The 22,964-nt window shown below is 38.3% G+C and overlaps 1 protein-coding gene across 1 annotated transcript in view; it reads left to right on the forward strand.

The window, feature by feature from the left end:
- Nucleotides 1–22,964, forward strand: part of LOC121355707 (type II inositol 3,4-bisphosphate 4-phosphatase-like) — a 102,059-nt gene that overhangs the window by 41,361 nt on the left and 37,734 nt on the right. The window contains exons 4-5 of the mRNA XM_041471362.1: nucleotides 10,346–10,464; nucleotides 12,337–12,453. Of these exons, the coding sequence (XP_041327296.1) occupies nucleotides 10,346–10,464; nucleotides 12,337–12,453 (236 nt within the window). The remainder of the gene's footprint in view (nucleotides 1–10,345; nucleotides 10,465–12,336; nucleotides 12,454–22,964) is intronic.

Raw genomic sequence — 22,964 nt, forward strand, 5'->3', positions numbered from 1 at the left:
TTAGTTATAGATGTACTTATTTTTAGAAATTCTGAAATGCATGGCCTGTGGTGAGATTTTACTCGAAAATCAGGTTCTCCTGCAGGTCCCGAGAAAACTGGAATTCTCCTAAATGCAGCAGCACAAAATCCCGCGCAACATGATGCAGCATGACTAGCAGACTGACCTGAGGTGCTTTGCTGCAAACAAACAAAATGCTTAAGAATGCCTTTCTCCATTGTTTTACCCTTACCTGCTGTAGCAAATAAATTTTCTAGTCCAGTTATGGACACTTTAATTATTATTATCAGCCAAATTTTCAGGGTGGTTTTTGCCTATTACGTCAAATATAAAAGTGCTATGTAATACAGAAGCATTTTAAAAATTTACTTCAGTCTTGTTCCAATGTTCAAAACAAACTAAAAGTTCAGTCTGCAATTCTGTTGCTTTTAAAATTGATTTCTGAGAGACTGAAGGTGTGTAGAATTTCATTATGATGAGTTAAGAAGAATTTAGTCTTAGCATTCCTTAAAGATGAGAATTCTTCATACCTGAGAAGCTGAGGATTGTTGTTGGTAGGATTGTAAATTAGCTGCTTTAAAAACTGAAGTGGGCTAGCACTATTTTCAACTTTGATATGAAGAGCTGCAATACCTAAGTAATTCAAGATTCAAATCTCTAATCTGCCAAGGGGTGTTCTACAGAGACAAATAAAAGATTTTGGAGTTTTTTGGTTGTTGGGGTTTTTTTTGTTATTGTTATTGTTGGTTTGGGGTGGTTGTTGTTGTTGTTTTTATCATTATTTTGTTTCCTCTTAATCCTAAACTATTATTTCTTTGTACAAATGAGTGAAAATAATTTAAAATTTTATCTCTGAAGAAGTTAGCTATGTCTTTACATGTGTCAACATATCAAAATCAAGGCAGTTTCAAACATATTATTGTTGCATGTAAATAGCCATTGTTCACCCTTGAAGAAACTTCTGCTAGAAATTAGAGTGTATTTATAGTATAAGGATTAAATTTTCTGTTTTGGGTCTTACTCCTTTGTAGAAATCATTAATGTCTCCCCTTTTAAATCTTCTTCAAAATACAAACTGCAGAGTTGAAAATTTAGAGTAATAATTATGAGCCAGTGTCTTGGAGGGGAAATTATCTTGGTGTTGATATTGAAGAAACTACATATACAAATGTATTTGCTGCTTTAAAAATTTTACTTTGAAATAACATCTAGGCAATCACAACAGCTACAATAACTATGGTGTTTTTCACCCTGTACTTTTTAGAAGGCTGTTTGTCTGTACCACCAGAGTTTTCATGGCTGAGGTATGTTTTTTGGAGAAGTTTAGGAGTAAAGGTTATTAATTCAGAATACACAAGTAAACAAATGCAGGATGTTCAGGGGAGATGGACTCCTTGAAGCTCGTCCTCTGACGTGACCCTTGACCTGTGAGGTTTTATTATTTCTGGACTCTGTCATTTATGTGAAAAAACCCAAATATATGTTTTCTAAAATTCCTTGGGAAGGAGTTCTACTTTGTTATCTTGTGCAAGTCCCATGCTATTAAAGCAGTTGTAAATTATTGGTCAGAATGACTGCTTCAAAATTCTCTGAGGAATTAATCATTGTCTCTTATTTGGACTTCTAAATTAGGTATTAATCCAGAATTTCCAACTTTTCAAACAAGACTTACTTATGTTAGAACATCTTCTCCTTTTAACTACAGCTTGAATGCAGATTATTTAACTTTTATCAAGCATTTCCCTACCAGCAAATTTAATCATTACTGGGCTAAAAGTGATTGTTCCGGATTGCAGAAATCTCTTTTCTCCTTTGATTAAAAGTGTGTCTTACTCTTCTTTGCCTTGTCTTTGAAGTACATTTTAGTCTGCTTTCCTTTGAGATGTGTGGGTTTTGTTTTGCTAAAAGGTCACCTCTGGTATATTGGAGGGATTAGTCAGTGGTTTGCATTGCGTTTTCTGTAGAGGATCATCTTTTTAGGCTATCTCACTGGTCATTTTCAACATCAGACACCTATGCAATGAGAACCAATTGTGAATCAGCCTGACATTTAGGAATCCAGCAGAGTGGGGGATTAAAAATGAAAAAATAAACCAAAACAAGCATACAGGTAAATAATACGCTACCTACTTTTTTTTGAAGGCCATGTTTTACCACTTTTGAACACTACGCATGGAGAGTACTACAAGGCTCAAACATTCCTGCTGTCTTCCCTTAGGGTATGTTAAGGAGGTGGTTTTGGTGGGGGGTTTTAGTTATTTTATTTTTGGGTCTTTTGTTTGAATCTTTATGAAGTTGAAACGACATCACTTTCTTGTCCCCTTACTTGGCACAATGAAAGGGAGGAACACAGATCTTCTCATACAGATGATTGTTATGGCTGTTCAGTAAGACAGTAGATCTATAGTTTGCTTTTATTTTGCGAGTTACTGTTGTTAATATTGCTCCCTGCTGCATCTTGTCCTAGCATCTTCATTTGATTAGTTGTAATACATAGCATTTTTACTTAAAGAAGGAATTAATAGTTTTATTCACCAGCAGAGTCTCATGGGTATCAGGGCTGTGGCCACACAATCAGTTTGCTGACAATTAATTATAGAGCTGGCTCCAGAGAATTTTACACACAGTGCTTAATGCAGCCTCTAAACTTGAAGCATTTCTTAGGTGTACTTATGTCGGTGTTAACATCAGGTTTGGGTGGCTTGTCCAGGCTACAGGTGAATCACTTCCTCCTGGAGGCTGGACTCCAGTCCAGTTCTCTTGTAGGTGGGCTTCTACCCAGGAGCCAGAGTAGCTCCCTTACAGCTGCTCAGAGCAGCTGGTGTGCAGCAAAGAAGCACCCTGAAAGATTTCAGGATGTTCAGAGCTCTTCCTGAACCTTCTTGGCTGCTGTAGTTGCTGGACTGTGTTGCTTGACTGCCTTCCTTTGTTTTGCGAGGGGGGCATTTTCTTCAACAAGCATGAAAGTATCTTGTGAAGATGCATATGGTGACATGGGTTTGGAGTCAGGCTACGCAACAGCTGAATTTGCTTTACATATTAGAGAAGAATTACAGTCAGTCAATACTGCACACTGGAGATCAAACCCATGTAATACTACACTTGACAACTGGTATAGCAGTGAAAAAATGCTCCTGTCAAAGGAAGCAATGTGTACTGTTGTAATAAAAACAGATGTGACAGACTGAAAACTTTGAGACTTGGCACTTTTGTTTCTTTTCGTCTTCTTGTGGTATTGCTGTTGTATTTTTTTTTTTTACATTTATCTTATTTCCAAAGAGATGTAAAATGTTAGGAACAGAAGAATATATTTTTAATAAAATCTAATATAAATTGTTATAAGTTCTAATGTTTTTTTGTTGAGATGCCAGCTGCACTCATCATCTTATTTGCAGATGAAGTGATTACTGGTATAAGATTATGATATAAAGAAGGTCATAGTTCAAAGAAAAATGGAATTCTGCTCACCATTTGCAGATCTTCCGGTTCTTCATTTGGTACTTTTAACTTGTAACCACTCTATTTTTTGGATAGCAAGAAATCTATGAGAGAAATTACTGCAGGATTACTTCGTCATTAGATACTTGGCATGACAATATTAGGAAAAGGTGAAGGAGGAAATGGTATTTAGCTCTGTTTCTGTGAAGATTTAAACCCTTTTTTGGTATTCTGAAATACCAACAACACCAAAATAATTTGCAGCCTTGGAATAGCAGTATCAAATTTATTTTGATATGGATGTATTTTGAAGGAAATGTATAGCAAGTTTTTGTAAGGCTTCAAGCCCCTGCCCCCCTTCTTTCTTCATTTCTCTCACTAGAAAACTGAAGATCAGAGCCTAAATATGATTAGGAGGTGGTGCCTTGAGTAGAATAGTTTTGAACAGAAGGAAAGAGGATAATTGATAATCTAAAGCAAACAGCAAGAGATCTGCTTTGCTGTCACAAGTCTACTGCAGCATCTCTGAGAAAATTTTCTGTGCTATTAGAGTCACAGTGTGCTCAGTAGGGAAATGCAGTCTTTTTCAGAAAAAATATATTTTTGCAATTACTTGAAAGAGATAAACAGAGATATATATTCTTAGGCACATTTTCAAAAATTAAAGAAGTTCAAAAATCTTGATCAAAACCGGTTTGTTCCATTACTTAAGGAGCTCTTCTAAGCCAAGCTGTAAGTTCTCTTCTTGTTGCTGTTGTGTCGCTGAAGCCTAGAGCATGAAGAGGATGGAATTCAGTTCTCCACAACTGTAAGTAAAGCTGGAGCAAGATTGTGGATGTGCTGGAACGGATCATCTGACGTTAGCAGCAGATCGATGCACAACAAGTGTAAATAGCACTGGATGGATACTTAACACATGTAATCATGCCTTCACTCCTGCAGTGCAGATATGATGTCTCTGAGCTGTGTTGATCGAGTCAGCCTGTTTCCTGAGCCTCTTGCATCTATCATGCTTAAGCCCCTAAGTGTCTGGGGCTGTCCAGGCTAAATAGCAAAGCTGTAAGAGGAAATAAGTGTGTTCTAGCATGTCAGAATAATTGAAACCCCATTGCTGACAACGGGCAATGAAAAGTTGCACATTAAGCCTTTGCATTGCTAAGGAAACTTCTCTGTCTGACCATCCAAGCGCCACTCTGGCAGTCAGAATCCACCACCTGAGCTGGGATCAAAGCTCCATTGCAGCTACACCCCCCACACTCACACAGGCCTTACTCTGAAATAGATCACGTCTGATTTTCACGGTGGTAGTTCTAACCAGATTAATCACTTCATCTGCAAATAAGATCATGAGTGCAGCACGCATCTCAACTCATGGGCATGATCACTTATCAGTATACAACATTTCTCCCCTGCAGCATTAATGTGTATCTTATTTCAATGGCTCATAAATAATCATGTTCTTTTAGCTGCAAATTAAGTGGGTAATGACTGATGTTTTTCTGGGCAGCATACTGATAGATTATTTACGGTTAGTACTGTTAATATTGTTTTGTGTTTGTGGGGGTTTATTCCCCCAAAACCTGTACTTGTAGAGATGTCTTAAGAGATATTTTTTTTTAATAATTAATTTGGTAAGACTTCCCTGTCATCTTTCTATTTGGATTGTTGGTATAAATTTCTTCCTGCTGTTTATTACAGACATCCCTGAAGGATATTAATTGTTTTATGTGTGTACATTTCATTGAAAATATAACTAGGTTTCTTTAGCAACCAGCTGTACATTCTAGAGAACAGATATATTATTTTTATAGAAGACTCTCACCCCCAGGGACAGGAACAGTGATCTTGAATGTCTCCATAGGTAAAAATCAGTGGATCTGTACTTATTTGTATATGTGCTCCAAATGTAGCTTTCTGTAACACTGAGTTTCTTTTCATTATAGAGTTCACCTGAATCTGAGCATCTATTGTGGTCGCTACAATTAAAAAGTGTCGTTCCTAGTGCATACCTGTTGCATGGTTGTGTAACTGTGCCCTCATTTTGTGATAACTTGACATTAATTTTTGTGGCCACATCCATTTAGTGTTGCATGATGAATTGTTCTGGGAGTCCACATTGCAAATTGCGGGAGCATCTTCTCTGTTGTTTCTGTCCCCATCAGCAAACTGAAGCATTCCTGCTGGCACAGGAATAGAACCAGTTAGTAGTATTTATGATAAACCAGTTAGTGAAGTTTATTATGGAGCACTAGCAGGAGCGCTCATAACACCATTCTGTGCTAATGCCCATCCTCAAATGTTAATTTCATTTGCTTTCAGGCATGTTTTGCCAAACAGAGAACACATTGCTGTTCAGTTCTCAGCCCTCTCGCAGTTTCATTTGCACTCTTTTAGAAGTATGGCCAAAGCATTCCTGTGTGTTCCAAAATTTGATTATTCCTAAGCTTTTGCATGTGCTTGACTGGAGGTATTAGTTTTCAGCGGAGGCAGAAACAGTGGTGATGTACACTTCCTTCTCTTATACTTCCCTACCATTCTCAATACTCTCCCAGGGTGGACGAAAGTAAACTGTATGCTGTTCAGTGTTCTGCTTGTAGCACAGGTCCAAGTGTGGTATTCCCTTCTTTAACATGTCCTTTTGCCCTCTAAGGAATAGCTACACCTTACTTAATTAGTTTATCAAGACAGACTGTACATTATCATTTATAAACTAAGTTGCTTTGGGATAATAATGCTGCTGCATTGTCAGTGAAATGAGTAAAAATGTGAGCATTACCTTCATATATATATATGTGCGTGTGAGACACAGGCTTTTCCCATGCCCCTTGACATCAGATACTACTAATTTTCTGTTGTTTTGGCGGCGTACAAAATAGCATACCCTGGAGACAACAGAGCTATGTTGTTAATTCCTGTTCTTAGCCAGCCCCCTGGAATCTGTTTTGGTTTGGAATATGGGAAGGAATGAAGCTATGGGAAATGGTGTTTCTGTCACTGGTTAAAGAAAGAGCTACCTTGTACACTGTCATATAGGCTAATACATGCATTGTGTGAATCCAGAGTATGAGAAGACATTCACCAATGTACTGTATTTTTCCTGACTAGCAAAAATAAACTATTCAGTTTCAGTGCCATTTCCCAATTTTTGGTATCCTCTTTGGCTCATTTCCCAAACAATTCTGAACTCTGAGCTGGGAATTGGGAATGTCTTTCATTCCCCCTGCCCACATTGTTTGCTCTAGCTACTGGAACTTTTCAATTTCTGGGAGGTGCTCTATCTCCCTGTTTCTCTGCCAGACTAATTTTTTTGCTCTAGTGGGCTTTCTGCTTGGAGCAGAGAGTGCTAAATGCCTGTTCAGAAGTGTTACAGTTTCAGGGAAGGTAGATGATTAATTTCCAGGCTATTTCTATTTTGGGTTTTGTTTGGGTTTTTTTGTTTGGTTTTTTTGTTTCCTTTCTTCTTACAATAGTAATTGGGATTTTTTAGTTTTTCTCTCTGTACTCTCTTCCAATGTAGAAGTAAAATTTTCAAAAAATCCTCCAAGGTCCCATGAGGAAACAGTAACCGGTCTTTCCATTCTTTATGTGGGCACATACACACAGAAGGGCAAAGAGCACAGCCATCATGTCAGTGCAGCACAGAGAACAGTGAAATATGAGTAGAAGATTTGTTTCTTCCTGCTATCTTAACTTTTTTCTTTGTTGATATTAAAGCATAAATTACTCTTAACGCAGTTCTTCCTTAAACATTCATTGTACACTGATAGGCTCAGCAGAGGTTTGGTCACCAGGGGAATGGATGACTCAGGCTTTTACACACTGAGTCAACAGTCACAATGAGTAGATTCATATACTTTTGGCATGTAAGTACAAGCTGGCACTTCATTTCACTGTTTTTTTCGATTATTTTTTCCAGAATTAATTCAAACATTCTGAAGTATTGGGAAATAACATAACCTGTGGTTTGCTTGGGCATAGGTTACAGTCGAAAGTGCGTTGATGTTGTTACCTGCTCTCGCGGTGTTACGTTTGCAGTTAAGGAAACAGCCTCAGAATGCCTTTCAGGCTTGTGTTTTCATCAGTTTCTGTTTGAGGGGTATGCGAATAATACCTAGCAAACTTGTTTAAATATATAACATGCTTTCCTAACTGTGTAATGTTTCACTTTGTTTCTTTGAAGACCTAAGGTTTTTGGAGGTGCTGATGGTAAAATTGTTCAAAGGGCAGTAATGCAGCATGGGGCTGTGGAGCTTGCCAGGCTGCAAACAGGATAGAACAAGCTTTTATTCTTTGGCATCTGCTTAAAAGTAGTCCTTTTGTTTTGCTAAACTTTTCATTTGGACTGTTTTGAAGGGAAGTGATGCACTGTGGCTCAAACTGACAAGTTCTATGTTCTTTACCTGGGATAACTTTATTGAATACTCTCTCTGACTGAAAGGCGTGTTGTGAACAGCAGTAGTCCAGTGTGACAGTAGAGATAAATAACACTGTCATCAAAGTAGATGCAGGTTTCATTCAATTTCATTTCTCTTTCTGCACCAGTGTCTCCCAAAGAGTTCTGATGCTTTATGCTGATCCTCCCTACTGGAGATAAGCAGATGATTTATTTTCTGTCACCTCTATCCAATGAAATTCAAGATCATGCTGCTAAGCCATCTTTTTACAGGAAAAATGATCTAATGACTGGACTGCTGTACTGTCACGGAAATAAATTGTCTTCTACGTTCAGATAGCACCAAGGTGGTGACCACTTGGTGCAAATCTTCTTCCTATTGTTAATGGTTTCTCAGTAGGATAAAAACCGGTGCTCTTGGCAGCTAAAAGATTTAGTCACCTCTAGATAATGTATTTGAGACAAGCCACAACTAGATCAACTATTATTTGTGAGGGTTTTGCCTCCATTCATCATGCAGTAGTACTTTTTGCAAGAGTTCAGCTGTAGAGCTCCTGCCAGAGTCACTGATAATGTTTTATGGGGGTCTAATTTTATTTTTCCTAAGTGTCTGTGTCTTTTTGTTTTTTCTCACTTTTGTGGTATTCTATTGAATTGTGAGCTGGCTAGCCTTCCTGTGGGTGGGTGTGAAAAATTTGTCTCTCTGTTCCAGCTTTGGGTAGTGAACATGAGCTCCCTTGCCATTCCTCTGAATCTGTGCTATATTGTAAAAAGATGATTATGGAGTGCAATATTTAAGGGTTGTATGGTGGCATGAGATCAGGTTCTGTGGGGGGAACTGGCTATATTTGGAAATCTCCGTGATCTGCTACTACTTAAATGATCAGCTTTAGAGAGGACAAAGTCAAATAGTGTCAAAAGTTGTCTGCCAAACCTTTTGTGCTTTGACAACTGCTTTTCAGGAAGTCTGCTGTAATTTTTAAGGTGATGTCAAGTAGTGCTAATATTCAGTCATTTTAATAACACGGTAAGTCTTAGCAGCAAAGACTTGCTGGCAACTCACTGCTTGAGCCTGGTGCTGTTACATCAGCCGTTTCGTAAAGACTTCATCAAGCACAAACTTTTATGCTTATCCCACTTTTCCCACCAAATTGTAATAGGGTCAGTTTGAAACTATGTACCAGGAGATTTTAATTGGCAATTGGACTAAAGCAAAACTAATCTCTGAAGGTTAGATTTGTCTCCCTGTCTCTTTTAACTGTAATAAAAGAATGGTAAAAAAGCTTCAGCTAGTTTTCCTTTTATTTACTCCAGCAGCAGGTTGAAGCCCAAAGGAAAAAAAAGGTATAAAACAAGCTGAGCTGGCCTTTTGTATGCATCAGAGCTTTTCTAGCATTGGCTTCTCATCAGACCAAGTTTGCTTGCTGTGAAGATAATCTGACTCACCTTTTGAAAAGTTAAAGGTCAGCTGCACTTGAGGAAGCCCCTGGTAGGCAATGGCTAATAGAAAATACCCTCAGCTCTTTCTTGACAATTACTCTCTCTGAAGCCATAGTCTTTTCTTTGCTTGCCTCAGGCTTCTGAGATCTCAGGGTAGTTTATTACCCTGCAGAAAGCACTAGCTAGATCCCACCACAGTGTTCACAGCTGTATATCCCTTATGGAAGAATAGAAGGTGTATGGTTTTTGATTTTGAGCCAATGCGTGCCCCATTAATCTGTGTCCCTTCTGTGGAGCAGCTGATGATGCATTTATTTATTTCTTCCTCCTTTTTCTTCAGTGCTTTTGCCCTTTCATTTTGAAGGCACAAGGTGTGTTAGTGTAAAGAATGATCTCAGTCACCTGCATGACTCTGAGCCCAGGATAAAAGTGAATTATTAAACCAGAATGGAATTTCTCTCTTAGGTAGAATGAATTTTAATAATGATGCTATATAGGTAGAATGCAATTCTCATTCATATACCAGTCACTGACAAAATAATTGGTTATGTTGCTGTCTGCTTTTAGGTATGTAGATTTATACCTGACAACTAGTTCTGCTAAGTTCACAAGTAGTAACAAACAATATAAACCAGCTTAACCACTGATAGCAATTAGTTGTTTTAGAATGTGTTTGAAATGGTTGTGTAACTGGGGAAATTGTCAGACAAGAAAGGATCCAATAAGGCTGCTAAAAGAGATTTTGTGGGCAAATTAAATGAGTACTTATGTAAAATTACCTACTGTTGCAGCGTTTGCACACGCACACTCATGGACTGGGGCTGATGAGCCTCTGGCAGGGAGCTTTGCAGAAGCTGCAAGTATTTTTAGTGGAAACGAGATCTCAGCTCAGTTCTGTGGCATGTGACTTCCTATTTCTGTAGGTTACTTCCAAGAGACTTCCTCTGTTAAATCGACTTGTCTCTGGAGATTTAATCTGGAGCCGGAGTGTGGTCTGCTTTGTCCTGTCTCTGTGACAGCATTTTCCTGGAGTTTGCTTTTGAGTATTTTATTTTTATTTTGCACTGTCTCTAGCATGCAAGGATCTAGTGGCTGCTACCCGTGATCGGAAGCTGACTACGTTTATCCAAGTCTCAGTGTTGCATCCAGCAGAGCACATTTTGACGTGGTATTCAAGCACTGAAATCGTGGAGGTGAGTCTTTCTTACTCAATGAACATGTTGATTATTGGATTGCTAATTTCTTCCTTAGAAAGTGAATTAGGAATAAAACAAGTTAGTGCATAGTCTTAGGTAAGACAAGCACACTCTGGCAGTTAGTAAAGCATACCTAAGTGTGCTGTAGTTCTTGGCATTTAACCAGAATGAACAGAAATTAACTTGGCTTTTCATGAAAGCTCTGTTGTTCCAAGTAGAGGCATGGAGAATATTTCAATTCTCCACACAGAGGTTTAGAACGAAACAGGGAATAGTTGCTCACATGAAGGGACAAGGCAATGCAAAATAAAACTTAATTAGGAGTATAGTGAGTTTGGAAAGTATTTTTAAACACAGAAAAGCATAGGTGTATTATGTGGTTTTATCCTATTTGCACCTATGCTTTTTTGTTCTATTGTTTCCATTAAAGAGTTGATGCTTTTGCAATTTGAAAAATATTACCCTAGATCTATAATTAGTGAAAGAAATGTGTGTACGTAATGTCTGTGAGTTTACATAAAATAATTAGTACTTTGCATCATACATTACAACAAAAGCTGTCTGAGGCTGCTGTGCTAGTCCTACTTTGCCCTGTAAGCATTGGTGTCAGAAACAGCAAAAATGGTTCAGAGAAAATGAAGGGTGAGCAATGTAGGTGTAACTTGTTTAACTTACTGGAGAGATTCATTAAGAGCAGGGAAGTCTCATTGTAAACACACACACAATTTCACCAGAGGCTTGTTTTAACTGTTAAATACAATGAGAATATTTCATGAGCTCTTCGTGTGATTACTTTCAACCAACTACTAATTAAATTATTATGGTTTCAGCCCTCAACCATCCTGAAACTGCTTAATTCAAATATCTTGTATCTGATCAGGATGTCTCTTTGCAGACTGTCTGGAAGGACGTTGTGCAAAAAATGAATAGATAACTATGTATTTTTTTTATAGAAGTTGATGTATTTCCTAATGCAATGTCCTAGACCTCAACAAATTCCTGAATTTGTTTTGTCAAGGTTCTTGGCTTTGTAATCAAGCTTTGGTGGAGGCGAAGGCAGGGGCACAGAAAGTTAATCCATAAGATAAATTACCTTTGTCATGCACAATCTTTTTTTTTTATTATTATTATTTTTACTTAATGGAAAATTTAAGGATACACGCATGGTAATCTTTGGAAATTAAATATAATTAAACATTCAGAAATTATAAGCAACATTTTGTATTATTCATTTAATTGTATATCTTTAGCTATGATATAGTTACTTCTGTGTACAGCTTTTAAGTGTAATCATAATGTTTCAATGCACAGGAATGTTATTTTATTGCAGTAGTGCCTAAAGAGGAGTATTTCAATCCCCTCTCCACAAATCAATGTACTTACTGAGAGTCTCTGTAGCATTTCTATACACTTAATATTGTGGCTTTATGAAGATTGCTTCTTTTTGTATGTGTGTGCAAGTGAAATCTTTAGTTTATTTAAATTAAGATGAAATTGTGGTACTTTCAAAAAGTGTCACGGGAATAAGAAAGGGTTTGGTTATTATGAGTTGTATTCCGGAACTTGATACTGGCTGAGCTGTTTAAAAATGTGATACTAGGCTCTGCTTCAGAAGCACTTCATATTCTTTCCAGTTAAAAACAATTTCTAGGAAGTTGTTGTGGTTTTATTTGGGTTTTGTTTATTTGTTTTTCATTTTCCTGAGAAAGTTTTAAGGCTCTTTGGTTTTTTTTCATTGATTGGGTAGTAAAACTGAGCTGTTCCCATATCTCTGCTGTAGACAGCTGACACCTTTTGGGTGTACCTCCACAGTGACATTCCTCACATTCTCAGCTGTTACCTTACTCAGTGTTTGCTCATGTTGCACAGGGTACAAAAGATCCACTGTTTTTGACTGGTGTGACCTTCCCACCGGAATACCCCATCTATGAGGAAACTAAAATAAAACTAACAGTCTATGATGTCAAAGATAAATCCCAAGACACGGTAAGTGCTTTGCTTCAGTCCTTGCACAGATACTGAGGAGTAAGTTTCTTGCTGTGTTGTTCTTTTGCTCTCATTAGCAAATTGGGGAAATGGTTTGATGTAAAATTGGTTTTGTTGTTCTCTTGTGCCTAAAATCTACTTTATCTGTTGTTGATATATTAGAGAATAGAGAAAGAGAATCATGCACTTAAGATGGGCATTTTGCTATTGGCTTTTTAACTGATTACATGAGTCAGTACAGGTATTCCTGGCAAATAAAAGATTGCTCTGTTGTGCTTTTGAGGGCAGAGAACACATGGAATAGACTGAGATAGCACCACTGTGAATAATTTTTCAGAAATATATTTCTGATAATATTTTACTTACATGCACAAACCAGAATGACAGTAGAGACTGTAACTTGGAAGAGAGCTTCTAGTATTTTAATCTCTTGTGTGGTGATATCTGCAGCTTTTCTGTTGCTGCTTTGTTATTGATTTGTAGCAGTCCAAGCTCTACAGTGTCACAGCTAAAGGTGAATCATTTGGGGTTGCGTTGTTGTACATTCTTGAATACAGAGTCAGCTTTTTATTCTTGGGAGTTACTCACTTGAACTGATATATGGAGGTCAGTGGGACAATCTGAGTGATTTAACTGCCAGATAAAGAGCTTGAATAATATTCTGTGTGTTCCAGGTAATTTAAGACAACCTTAGACAAAGGCTAAGCCTTTGTCTTAGCCTAGGACAGAGCTAGATGTCATCATAGGACCTACGGGAGATGTGTGTTTTGCTTCTGCGGCAGCTGGAGTCCAGCTGATAGGTTACTCTTAGACATCAAGAATGACCCTTGACACCTGTATTTAATTAACTGAATTGCTCTTTGCATATCTGCAGTTGGCACCCAGCATGATTAAAACAAGTGCAGGCTTATGTCCTGACTGTATATATGTTCATTTTCTGTAAGAAGGAAATCAAAGGCATAATTTAAAGCTTGAGTCTGTCTTTGAACTGCTTACAAAAGTGAAGTTCTATGTTTTGAGAACTTGTAATTTTTTTCAGGTAGAAAATTATTGATCTATTTGTTTAAATTTTCAACCTTTGTGACCCAACAGGTTGGTTCTGTCCCCTCACTGTGCTCTTTCACAGGAATGTGTGCAGTATTTTAAGCATAGAATCTGAATTTCTTCTCTGTTTAATAAGTGGGAAGAGACATGTACATCCCTTTTATAATGTATATATTTTAAATTTGGTATTGGATTAGACTAGAGGGGCTTAAAATGGGATGTGCTGTTTATGCAGTAGAGTTGTCACCTGTGGACGGGTAACAGGCGTTGAGTGCAGGGAGTTGGACTTTGTCCTTCTCTTCCAGTTTCATTCTGACTGACAAATGCTGGAAAATAATGCTCTGTCTGTAGGTGATAAAAGTGAACTGAGTTTATAGTACTTTTCCCTGTACTACTGCTTTTCTAGCTCCAGGCTCCTCTACTGCCACTTATGAAAGAGAAGATCTACCCTAGAGAACTAATATAATTTGATAAGCTTTTTGCAAATCTGTAAGAACTTTTTGTAACTGTTCTAACAACTGTAGTTCAAGACTAGAGTCTCTCCCAGGAAATCACATTGATGTAGCTTGTAAATCATGAGAGAATACCTTTCTCTTTTGTCATAGCATTTGTATTGTTCCTATGTGAAACATTCTAGATCTGTACTGTAGTATCTTTTTGTGGGGGAAAATATTAATCTCATCTTTGGTTTACATACATATAGCATTTTTTACTACTGAGCCATTTTAACACTGGATGTAGGCAAGAAAAAATTAAATAATATGTAAGATGTAAATCAAGATGAGCTGCAGCGTATGTGAATGACCCCAGGCTACTCTGGTTGCAACTTCATCTGTGGCAATATTTGGACTTCTGTTTACACCCTAAAATCTCACTCATGAAAAACTTGACTTTCTTACCTGTAATTAATTAGAAACCATCACACTTTCTATTAGTTTGGGTGACTTTTTTTCAAGTCTGGATGTTTATGTAAGCTCATAAAAGTGAGGTTGAAATAAGCTATAATTTGATATTATTACCGGCATAGCTGCAGCAGCACAGACCTCCATACTTGCTTCACAACCCAAGAAATTGGATATGACCCTTCGGCAGTGAAACTGCTCCAAGTGCTGTGGTGTCACAGCTCTGATTCTCCAGTCTGCAGTAGAACTGGCTTTCTTGTTTCTCAAAAAGTGCTGTCACATACTACGTCTACTGCATACTATGGCTACCGTTCCTCCAAACAGACAGGTAATCCAGTTGCGGGTGAAGGGGAATCTAGGCCTGCTAGGCATGTCCTGCTCTTCTGTGCTCCAGAGCAGACACCAGCTCAAATAACTGGGCATTTATGGCAGAAATAAACCATGGATTTGACTGTGAGATATTTTGCAGAAATTGTTTACAGTAATAATTCCACAGCATCAGAGCTGTACTACTGCTTGCCTCAGTTAATAAGCTCAAAGTAGTTAATATCCCTTGTCACAAATATATACTTTAACTTTTCTTCTCTTGTTGCAGCTATAAGAAGTGAATTCTGTGCATTAGTTAACTCAGCAGGATTTTACTGCCACAAATAGAACACTGTAGAGAAGGCGGGGAAAGGGCAGTGAGTACATCACTGAGTAAAGCATTTCTTGGGTTCTGTTAAACCTGACTGACTACACAAGAGAATTAGTTCTCATTTTCAGACCTGCTGGACTTTTACTATAACACAAAACTAACTAAATACTTCTTGAGTTGTGCACATCGGTGATAATATTAAAGTGAAAGAGGATGCTCCTCACTGAAAAACAACCAGAATTTATTTTTGGCCTGCTCTTTTAAAAAAATCTTGAAAATAACCTTTCAGTGCTAATATTCCTGTACCAGAAAGCTTTTAGTTACTTCACTCTTACCTGTCATTTAACTTACATTATATAAGAAGTATGGTTTAATTATATTGAAATACTGTGCAGCTGGGATCACATTCACTGTGCTTGACACACTGAATGCTCTGACTGCACTTTTCACTTTTTATGCATCTCTGTCTGATGTTAATTATATCTTGGCTGTGTCAGATTTTCTGTAATTGAGGCTTTTTAGTTTAATGAAACAGGGGTTTTGTGTGTTTTGAGTAGTCTTTCTAAGTGATTAGTTAGTGTAAGTTTTCATGTAAATAGAAACTTTTAAGAAAGACTATGGTATTCCTAGTTTATTTTGATATACTTAGAAAAAAGTAGTTGAAGTGCTTATGAAATATCCTTTAAATATATCCAGTGAAACCACCCATATAGATTAGTGGGTAAATACCATTTTATGAAAAATTTGGAGTGACATCTGTGTCTACATCACAAAGATTTTTCTTCTTATATTGCCATGAGCAAATTTATGTTTTGCTGGCTTGAGCTACACTGTCTTTAGGACTTTATAAATTTAGGTTTTGTTGTAATGCTGGGGCTGTACCTGTTCTTTGTCATTGTCTAATAAGATCAGAATTATAGGCTTGTAAACTGTTGAAAAATTACCTCTGTCCCACTTTTGCACAAGCATGCTGTTCTTACCTTTCTTATAGGCACGCAGGTTAGCCCAGTTTGGTCTAGCAAGTTTTAGAGCTGAAACCAGGTTCATTCTCTGGGACAATACTGCATAGCACAAGTCAGGTACCACTCCTACGTGACAGAACCACAGAGCTGATGATTTTGTGTTACACTGAGGGAAGTCTACTGCCTAATTAGGGAGGCAGCAGTTGTTGTTCTGTGCTTGGAATACGCGCATCCTGCAGCAAGAGTTATGAACCTCATACCCAGGTGGGCCACCTCTTTCATCCACACGTGGACGAGTGCTGGGAACAGAAGTAGGAGCAACTTTCTGTACATGCTGGGAACTTTCTATATGTTATCTTTACATCACCCCTTCAAAGATAATCTCCTTTGGATGGATAGTACTACTGGAACTCACGTGCGACGCTGAAGGTTACACACAGCCACTCCAATGTTACCCCTGAGAGCAAGGAGAAATATTTGACAGTCTGGTCTTCTTTTTTTTTTTACTTCCTAAATTTTATCTAAATCACTGAGAATAAAATTAGATTAATTTGATAATTTTTAGAAGTAGTGGGGCTAGAAGTTCTGTTTTGGATATGGGAACATGTGTTGTAAAGTGGCAATTTTAGATTACTTAGGCTTTAAATTACATGTCTTTTAAGTCTTGGGGTTTAGATCTTCTATTAAACCTGTTCACTAGGAATGAAATTTTGCAAAAGGTTTTGCTTTGTGTGTTTCTTGATTTTGCAAGTGTCCCTGTTAAAAGTGAGTCCTGCTGGGGTGAGTGGAAAATGAAGATTTTCCATCATGACAGAGGCATTTTGAGTTCAGCTGTGAAACCAAATCTGAAGCGAGAGCATTCCATGTTCCCTCATGGGCATTGATCCCTGTCACACCACCACCATCATGCAGTTTGGTCTTTGGTGCTTTGCCATCTCTGCTGAAGAGACACAGGGCTGGAACATTAGGAGTACTGCAGAGCAGTGTGTAAAATGCATTAGCAGAGATAAATGTGAAATCTTGTACCTCACCTTCCTGTTCTCTGCCTGCACCAGAGTGCACTCAGTCCCTCACTCCTTTGAATGCTAAAAATACCGAAACAGTTTCTCTTTGAAAACTGAAGCAAAGTGCTGTACTTTGTTTAAAGAAAAAAACACTTAAGTCTTCCCTTTGTCAGTTGTGTTCACTGCTGTCTCTGCAGGATTTGCAGAGAAATATTGCCTTAAATTAGAAACTCCTATTATCTCATTCTCCATAACAGAGCAGTACTGTGGACTACTACAGTCCTACCCACAGAAATACTTGCACTAAAGCTTTAGATGTTCATGTTTCTCTTCAAAATCTTCTATTTTTTTCATAAATATATAGTTGATGATAGATTTAGTTTTCCTTTTGCATCAGGCTAGATCTTCCTACTAAGCATCATTATTAGGATGAGGAGAGGAATGTTTTTTGATTCTTTGAGGTACCTGCATATTGAATCCACCTAAAGTATTATTGTCAGTCCTTCTCTGTATTTTTTAAAAGTCATGGATACAAAAAGAGAAATTCAAACTACTGACTTTCCTTTGGGTTTATATTGATATAAATTCTTTGTTTGTAGTGGCTGAGGGTACAAATAGGTATCATATATGATATGTCTGTCTGTAAGAGAATTGTGGATAAGTGTCAAGACTGGTAAAGTTACTGTTAAAGTCCATTTGCATGTAGCCTTACTGCTCTTTGCACCTCACCCTTGAAAATTTAGTGGGAGGATTTGGTTTTGCAACAATCTTTCTCCCTTTGAAACTGTCTACTATGTTTTATCCTACCCTTTTATTACTTTTTTTCTTTTCTTATTGAGGCAAACTCCTCCCTATTGCTGTATCTTCAGGGAAAATTGTAACCTACTATTCATTAATTTTCCATTTTCTTTTCCTTTTCCACTTACTCTGCCAATCAAATGCTATTGCTGCCTCACATCAGTCAAAGGTTTGTTCTAAGACCTGACATTTGGGAAAAAGTTTGTAAAAGTACCTAGCAATAAGACCAATGGTATTCTCTAAAAGTTTAAAGGGTTGCCTTGAAAATTTCTTAGAAAGAAACAAACAAATTAGTAAATGATAACATTTTCCTGTAAATTTTATTTTAATCAGCTAGGGATTTCAGTAACATAGGCATGATTGTTGCAGTCTCTGTAGCACTGCCTAAAATGCTTGCAAATATATCATTCTTGTATATCCTTCATTGCTCTGCCCCTCACTAGACCAGCACAGATCACATCAGAAGAGTCAAACAAATCCAAGGTGGCTTTTGCACTGCCCTGTCATTTCTAATGATGACTTCTAGTGTTCAAGGGGCAAGTGCCTTGTATGGAAGGCTGGGATGTTTTCCTCTGAAATATGTATGCTGCAGCAAATAGAGGATACAGAGCATGGCACAGTGTTTCTGTAGTCAGGGTGGAGCAACCTGGCTGTGAAGACATGCCCTCAAGTTGTAGAATATGCTTCTGTCCTTTCAGAGGGTTGATCTCCTTTCCCTCTGAGTGCCTTTGATGCTGACACCCCTGGACAAGGCACTGGAGGAGCGGCTCCTCAGGAGGGATGGCTGGTGCTGCCAGCAGGCTGGGTACTGAAGCCCTCACAGGGAGCCCAGGCACTGCAGGGGTGAAGGATTTCCTTGAGCTAAATGCAGCAACATGGAAATGTTTGAGTCACTTCAAGGATAAGATTTGTTTGTTCTCATTGGTAATTTTTTATTTATTGTCAGTTTTTTATTTATTGATCAGTTCTTCCAGCTCAGATGCATGGGTACCCAGACATCAGCTGGTCTTGCTATTAAAGTCTGGGGCAAAAAAGGCATTTTAAGTACCTCAGCCTTACCCTCATCCTTTGTCTCTGTGTACCTCTGCATTCATTAAAGATGAGGTTCTCCTTAGCCCTCCTTTTGTAGCTAACGTATTTATAGAAACATTTGTTACTGTCTTTTATGGCAGATGCCAAATGAAATTCCAGATAGCCTTTGGTCTTTCTAATTTTCTCCCTATAAAAGCTAATGGAATCCTTGTTGTCCTCCTACATTGCTTTCCCTTTCTTCTAAGGGCCACAAACTCTTTTTCTGCTTGAGTTCCAGCCAAAGCTCTTTGCTCATCCAGCCCAGTCTTCTTTCCCACCAGCAGCTCTTTTTGCATGGGGGGAGCCTGCTCCTGTGTTTTTAAGATTTTGTGAGGAGTGTTCTTCCTTCCTGGACCTCTTTGTTCCTCAGGACTGCTACCCAAGGGACTCTGGTAACCACATTCCTAAACAGGCCAAACCTTGCCTTCTGAAACTCCAAACTGGCTGTTCTGCTGACTCCCTTTCCTTTTCTGATACTTGAAAACTCATTATTTTGTGATCACTGTGCGCAAGGCAGCCCCCAACCAACACATCAGCCACCAGTTCTCCTCTGTTCACAAAAAACAGGTCCAGTGAGGTGCCCCACTGGTTGGCTCGCTCACCAGCTGTGTCAGGAAAGCCTCTTTCCCACATTCCAGGAATCTCCTGGACCGTTTCCTCTCTGCTAGGTTGAATTTCTTGAAGATATCTGGGAAGTTGAAGTCCCACCATGAGAACGAGGACTACTGATAGTGTGACTTCTCCCAGCATTTTGTCCACCTCTTCATCCTGGTTGGGTGGTCTATCTGTCTTGTTGCCCTTCCCCCTGATCCTTTCCTGTAAACACTTGACCCTATAGTAACCATCATTAAGCTCTAGACAGTCAGAACCCTTCCTAATACATGGAGCTACCCCACCACCTCTCCTTCCTTGCTTATTCCTTCTGAAGGGTTTGTAGACATTTGTAGATATTACACCCTTTGTAGAGACTGATGTATAACAGAGCGAAGTATCCAATCAGGATTGAAAATATGAAAAGAAAGGAACAGCAAGTTTGCTCTTGTTTTTGTGTTACAAAAGCAGGGACTCAGAGGTTAGAAACAGATTTTTCTTTTGAGGTTTTGGGGTGTGTGTTCTGTGAAATTGAAAACAGCAAATTCAGTCTGTTAGAACAGATTTTTCTTCCTCTACCATGTTCCTCACAAAATTGTCTTTTACAGTTATGTTTACATTTGAAACTTTGTACTTAAAAACTAGAGCTGAGCAAATAATACTATTAAAAAATTACATTAGAAACATATGCACTGGATGTAATGTAAGACTTTATCTTCTTAAGCAAATTTTTGCTAGAAGAGCATAGTAAATTGCTCTCAAAGCAAACTAGTTAAATGTTTTGTATTATGCTGTATTTTAAATATTTGATGAATAAACATGAAATGCTTGTGTAATGATTTAGGATTTCCAGTGCTGTTAGAAGTGCATGTATCATTGAATTTTACAGTAATCAAAGCCTCTTTATGTAATCATTATGCAGTATTTTACAGAACTAAATTCCCATGTGGCTTAAATTCTCCATACTTGGCTTTCTTCATGCCAGAAATGAGGATTTTGTTTTGATCCGTTCTTTGTTTTGTCCTGTTCATCACGGATTGTGTGATCACAGAGGGAGGGCAAAAATCCCTGCCTTCAAGCATACATTTTCTTTAAAGATCTGTTTGCAGCTTGCATAGTGATGGCCAGAAAGCCAGGAGAACAAAGGAAAAATGCAGCCTTGTAGCGTGGTCAAAATTTAATGCATGTGGTCCTCTCAAAATCTCAGCAGCATAAATGTGAGTGGACACTATTAACAGCAACAATTGTGGACCCATGTTTCAGTGTACAAAGTTACTGTGTTCAACAGAGCATCAGCTGCTTTGTAGTGTTCTGGCACTTTGTGTTATCTGAGATGTCCTTTCACTAAGGAGTAAACTGACTTCCCTTACCTTGAATTTATTACTTTTAGGTGAGATCGTGGATTATAACCAAGGACTCACTGGCACAGTGACATTAGTTATGTTTCTGTTTATTCTTTTTTTGGTGTTTGTTTTTTTCACCATTCTGCAGGGATGAGAATTTAGTGCATTCTGTTCCCCCTCCCCTCTGTCCTCCCCCCCTGCCTCACCCTCCACCACCCCCTGAGTTCTTCTCATTACAATCATGGTATTTTAAAAGCAAGAATAGCTGAATACTTTTATAGTATCATGCAGCTGTTGATGTTCTTGCAGTCTTATAATCCTTAAATCCTTTGCAGTATACACAGTCTCACTAATGTCAAATGAAAAAGCTGGAAGTCACAACTACCCAAACCACTTTAATAAGATTTCATTTTTCTGTTCTTTATGGGTTTTTTCCCACTTCAGAGTAGGGAACAGACAAGTTTCTGTTTTACTGGGTTTTTCTGCTTCAGCATATTTCAGTAAGGCACAGCATTTAAGGCATAACCAGTGTAATGGCTCATAGACCTATCAAGGTAATTCAGAGCAGAAAACAAAGATGACATTAGCAGAGACTGTTCTATCAGCTTTGACTGTAAAACACCTGAGCCACCTTCTAGTGAAATTTAGAGGTCTCTCACTGCAGAGAAAATAGAGAAATGCATTTTGTCTGCAAGCTGATAAGCAGACATGTTGTCATACACGTGTCAGGAATAGTAAAGAAGTAGAACATTTGCACCATTTCTAGCGTATGTATTCTTGTGAGATAAAATAAAGGTTTTGAGTGTGTGTATGTTATATGTTAGTCTGACCGAGATATCTGACTTGACAACCCTTTCTGGTGGAATCTGAAGTCTTCTTACTTCATGCGTCTCACCGTTGCATATAGTTGTCTACATTGCTCAGGTTTTTGGTTCTAAGGTAAGACCGTGGGCATTTGTCACTGTATTTTTAGTGAAAGAAAGAAAATTACTAGATCTCTGTGGAGCAGAAGTCTGGGTCTTTTAGCACAAAATTGTGCAGGTGTAACTGTCTTAGAAATTTGTGGCTACTGTTTCCATCAAAATCTGGCAGCAGCAGTTGGGGCAGCATTGTATCACAGCCCTTCAGTTTTATTTTCCCTACTTTACTCTACAGCAGTTTTACTGGGTGTATTAGAAGTGCACTGAGAGTTACAAGCTATTTCCTTTCATTGCAGCAGCATCTGCACTGTGAGTAGTTGTATGTAGGTATGTTTTGTCTTAAAATGCAGATCCTTAAGTTTGCGTTGGAGAAAATAATTTCTCTGTTGAGAACCCTTCAGACAAGGTTGTTTGCTTCTGAACAGAAAATCTGTGCCATGAGGGAAAAATGTGGGGTTTTTTTTCCTGTAGAAGGCAGCAGTTAGTATGTTTTTGAGATGCTTGGAAGGCTTGGATTTTGACACACAGCTGCCTCAGTGAAATCGAACACTGAGGTCCTTGATTTGTTATAGCTGTAGATTCTCACTGCCTCTGTTCCTGGGGAATAACTTGGCAGCTTTTCAAAAAGAAGTAATTGGTAGGCTCTTGATAAAGAAATTATCTCTGAATGTGGAAGCTCTGGACGGTTACTGCCCAATTATTGCTACTCTGTTCTGAAATAACATCATCCCTGTGAGACAAGGAAATTTCTGAATAATTAGCTGGGTCCAAATGGCTTTCAGGCTTGGGTATGACAGAAGACTGTCCTTGCAGTATAAATTAAAGTATAGGCACATATACCAAATTTCATTGAGAGACTTCCTGAGAGACTTTTTTCTGTGTACACAAAATACTCTGTACAGGTCATGTCCACAGTTTTATTGCCCATTAAGATGACCTTGGCATTATCAGTTTGCAATCCTCTCCTGGTGAATAAATCTGACTGGACTTAGAATTAGTCCTGTACAGAGTATTTGATAGTTGGGCAGGGGTGTATTCTTTTCTCTACTACTTTCTTAATGTTCCTCAGGCAGTAGCTCAGTGGCCTCTGGAAAAGGCTCCTGTAGGACGGACCACAGGGCTTGAAGTTTTCATGTCTGTTTTCAGACAGGTGAAACCTCATAATCAGCAGTGTATTCAGTATGAAGACAAAAAGCCTGTTGACTCCAGTTGCATTAAACTCCACAGGAATAGAATACT

Source organism: Pyrgilauda ruficollis, unplaced genomic scaffold (genome assembly GCF_017590135.1).
Source record: "Pyrgilauda ruficollis isolate IOZ18807 unplaced genomic scaffold, ASM1759013v1 scaffold265, whole genome shotgun sequence".
Lineage (NCBI taxonomy): Eukaryota > Metazoa > Chordata > Aves > Passeriformes > Passeridae > Pyrgilauda > Pyrgilauda ruficollis.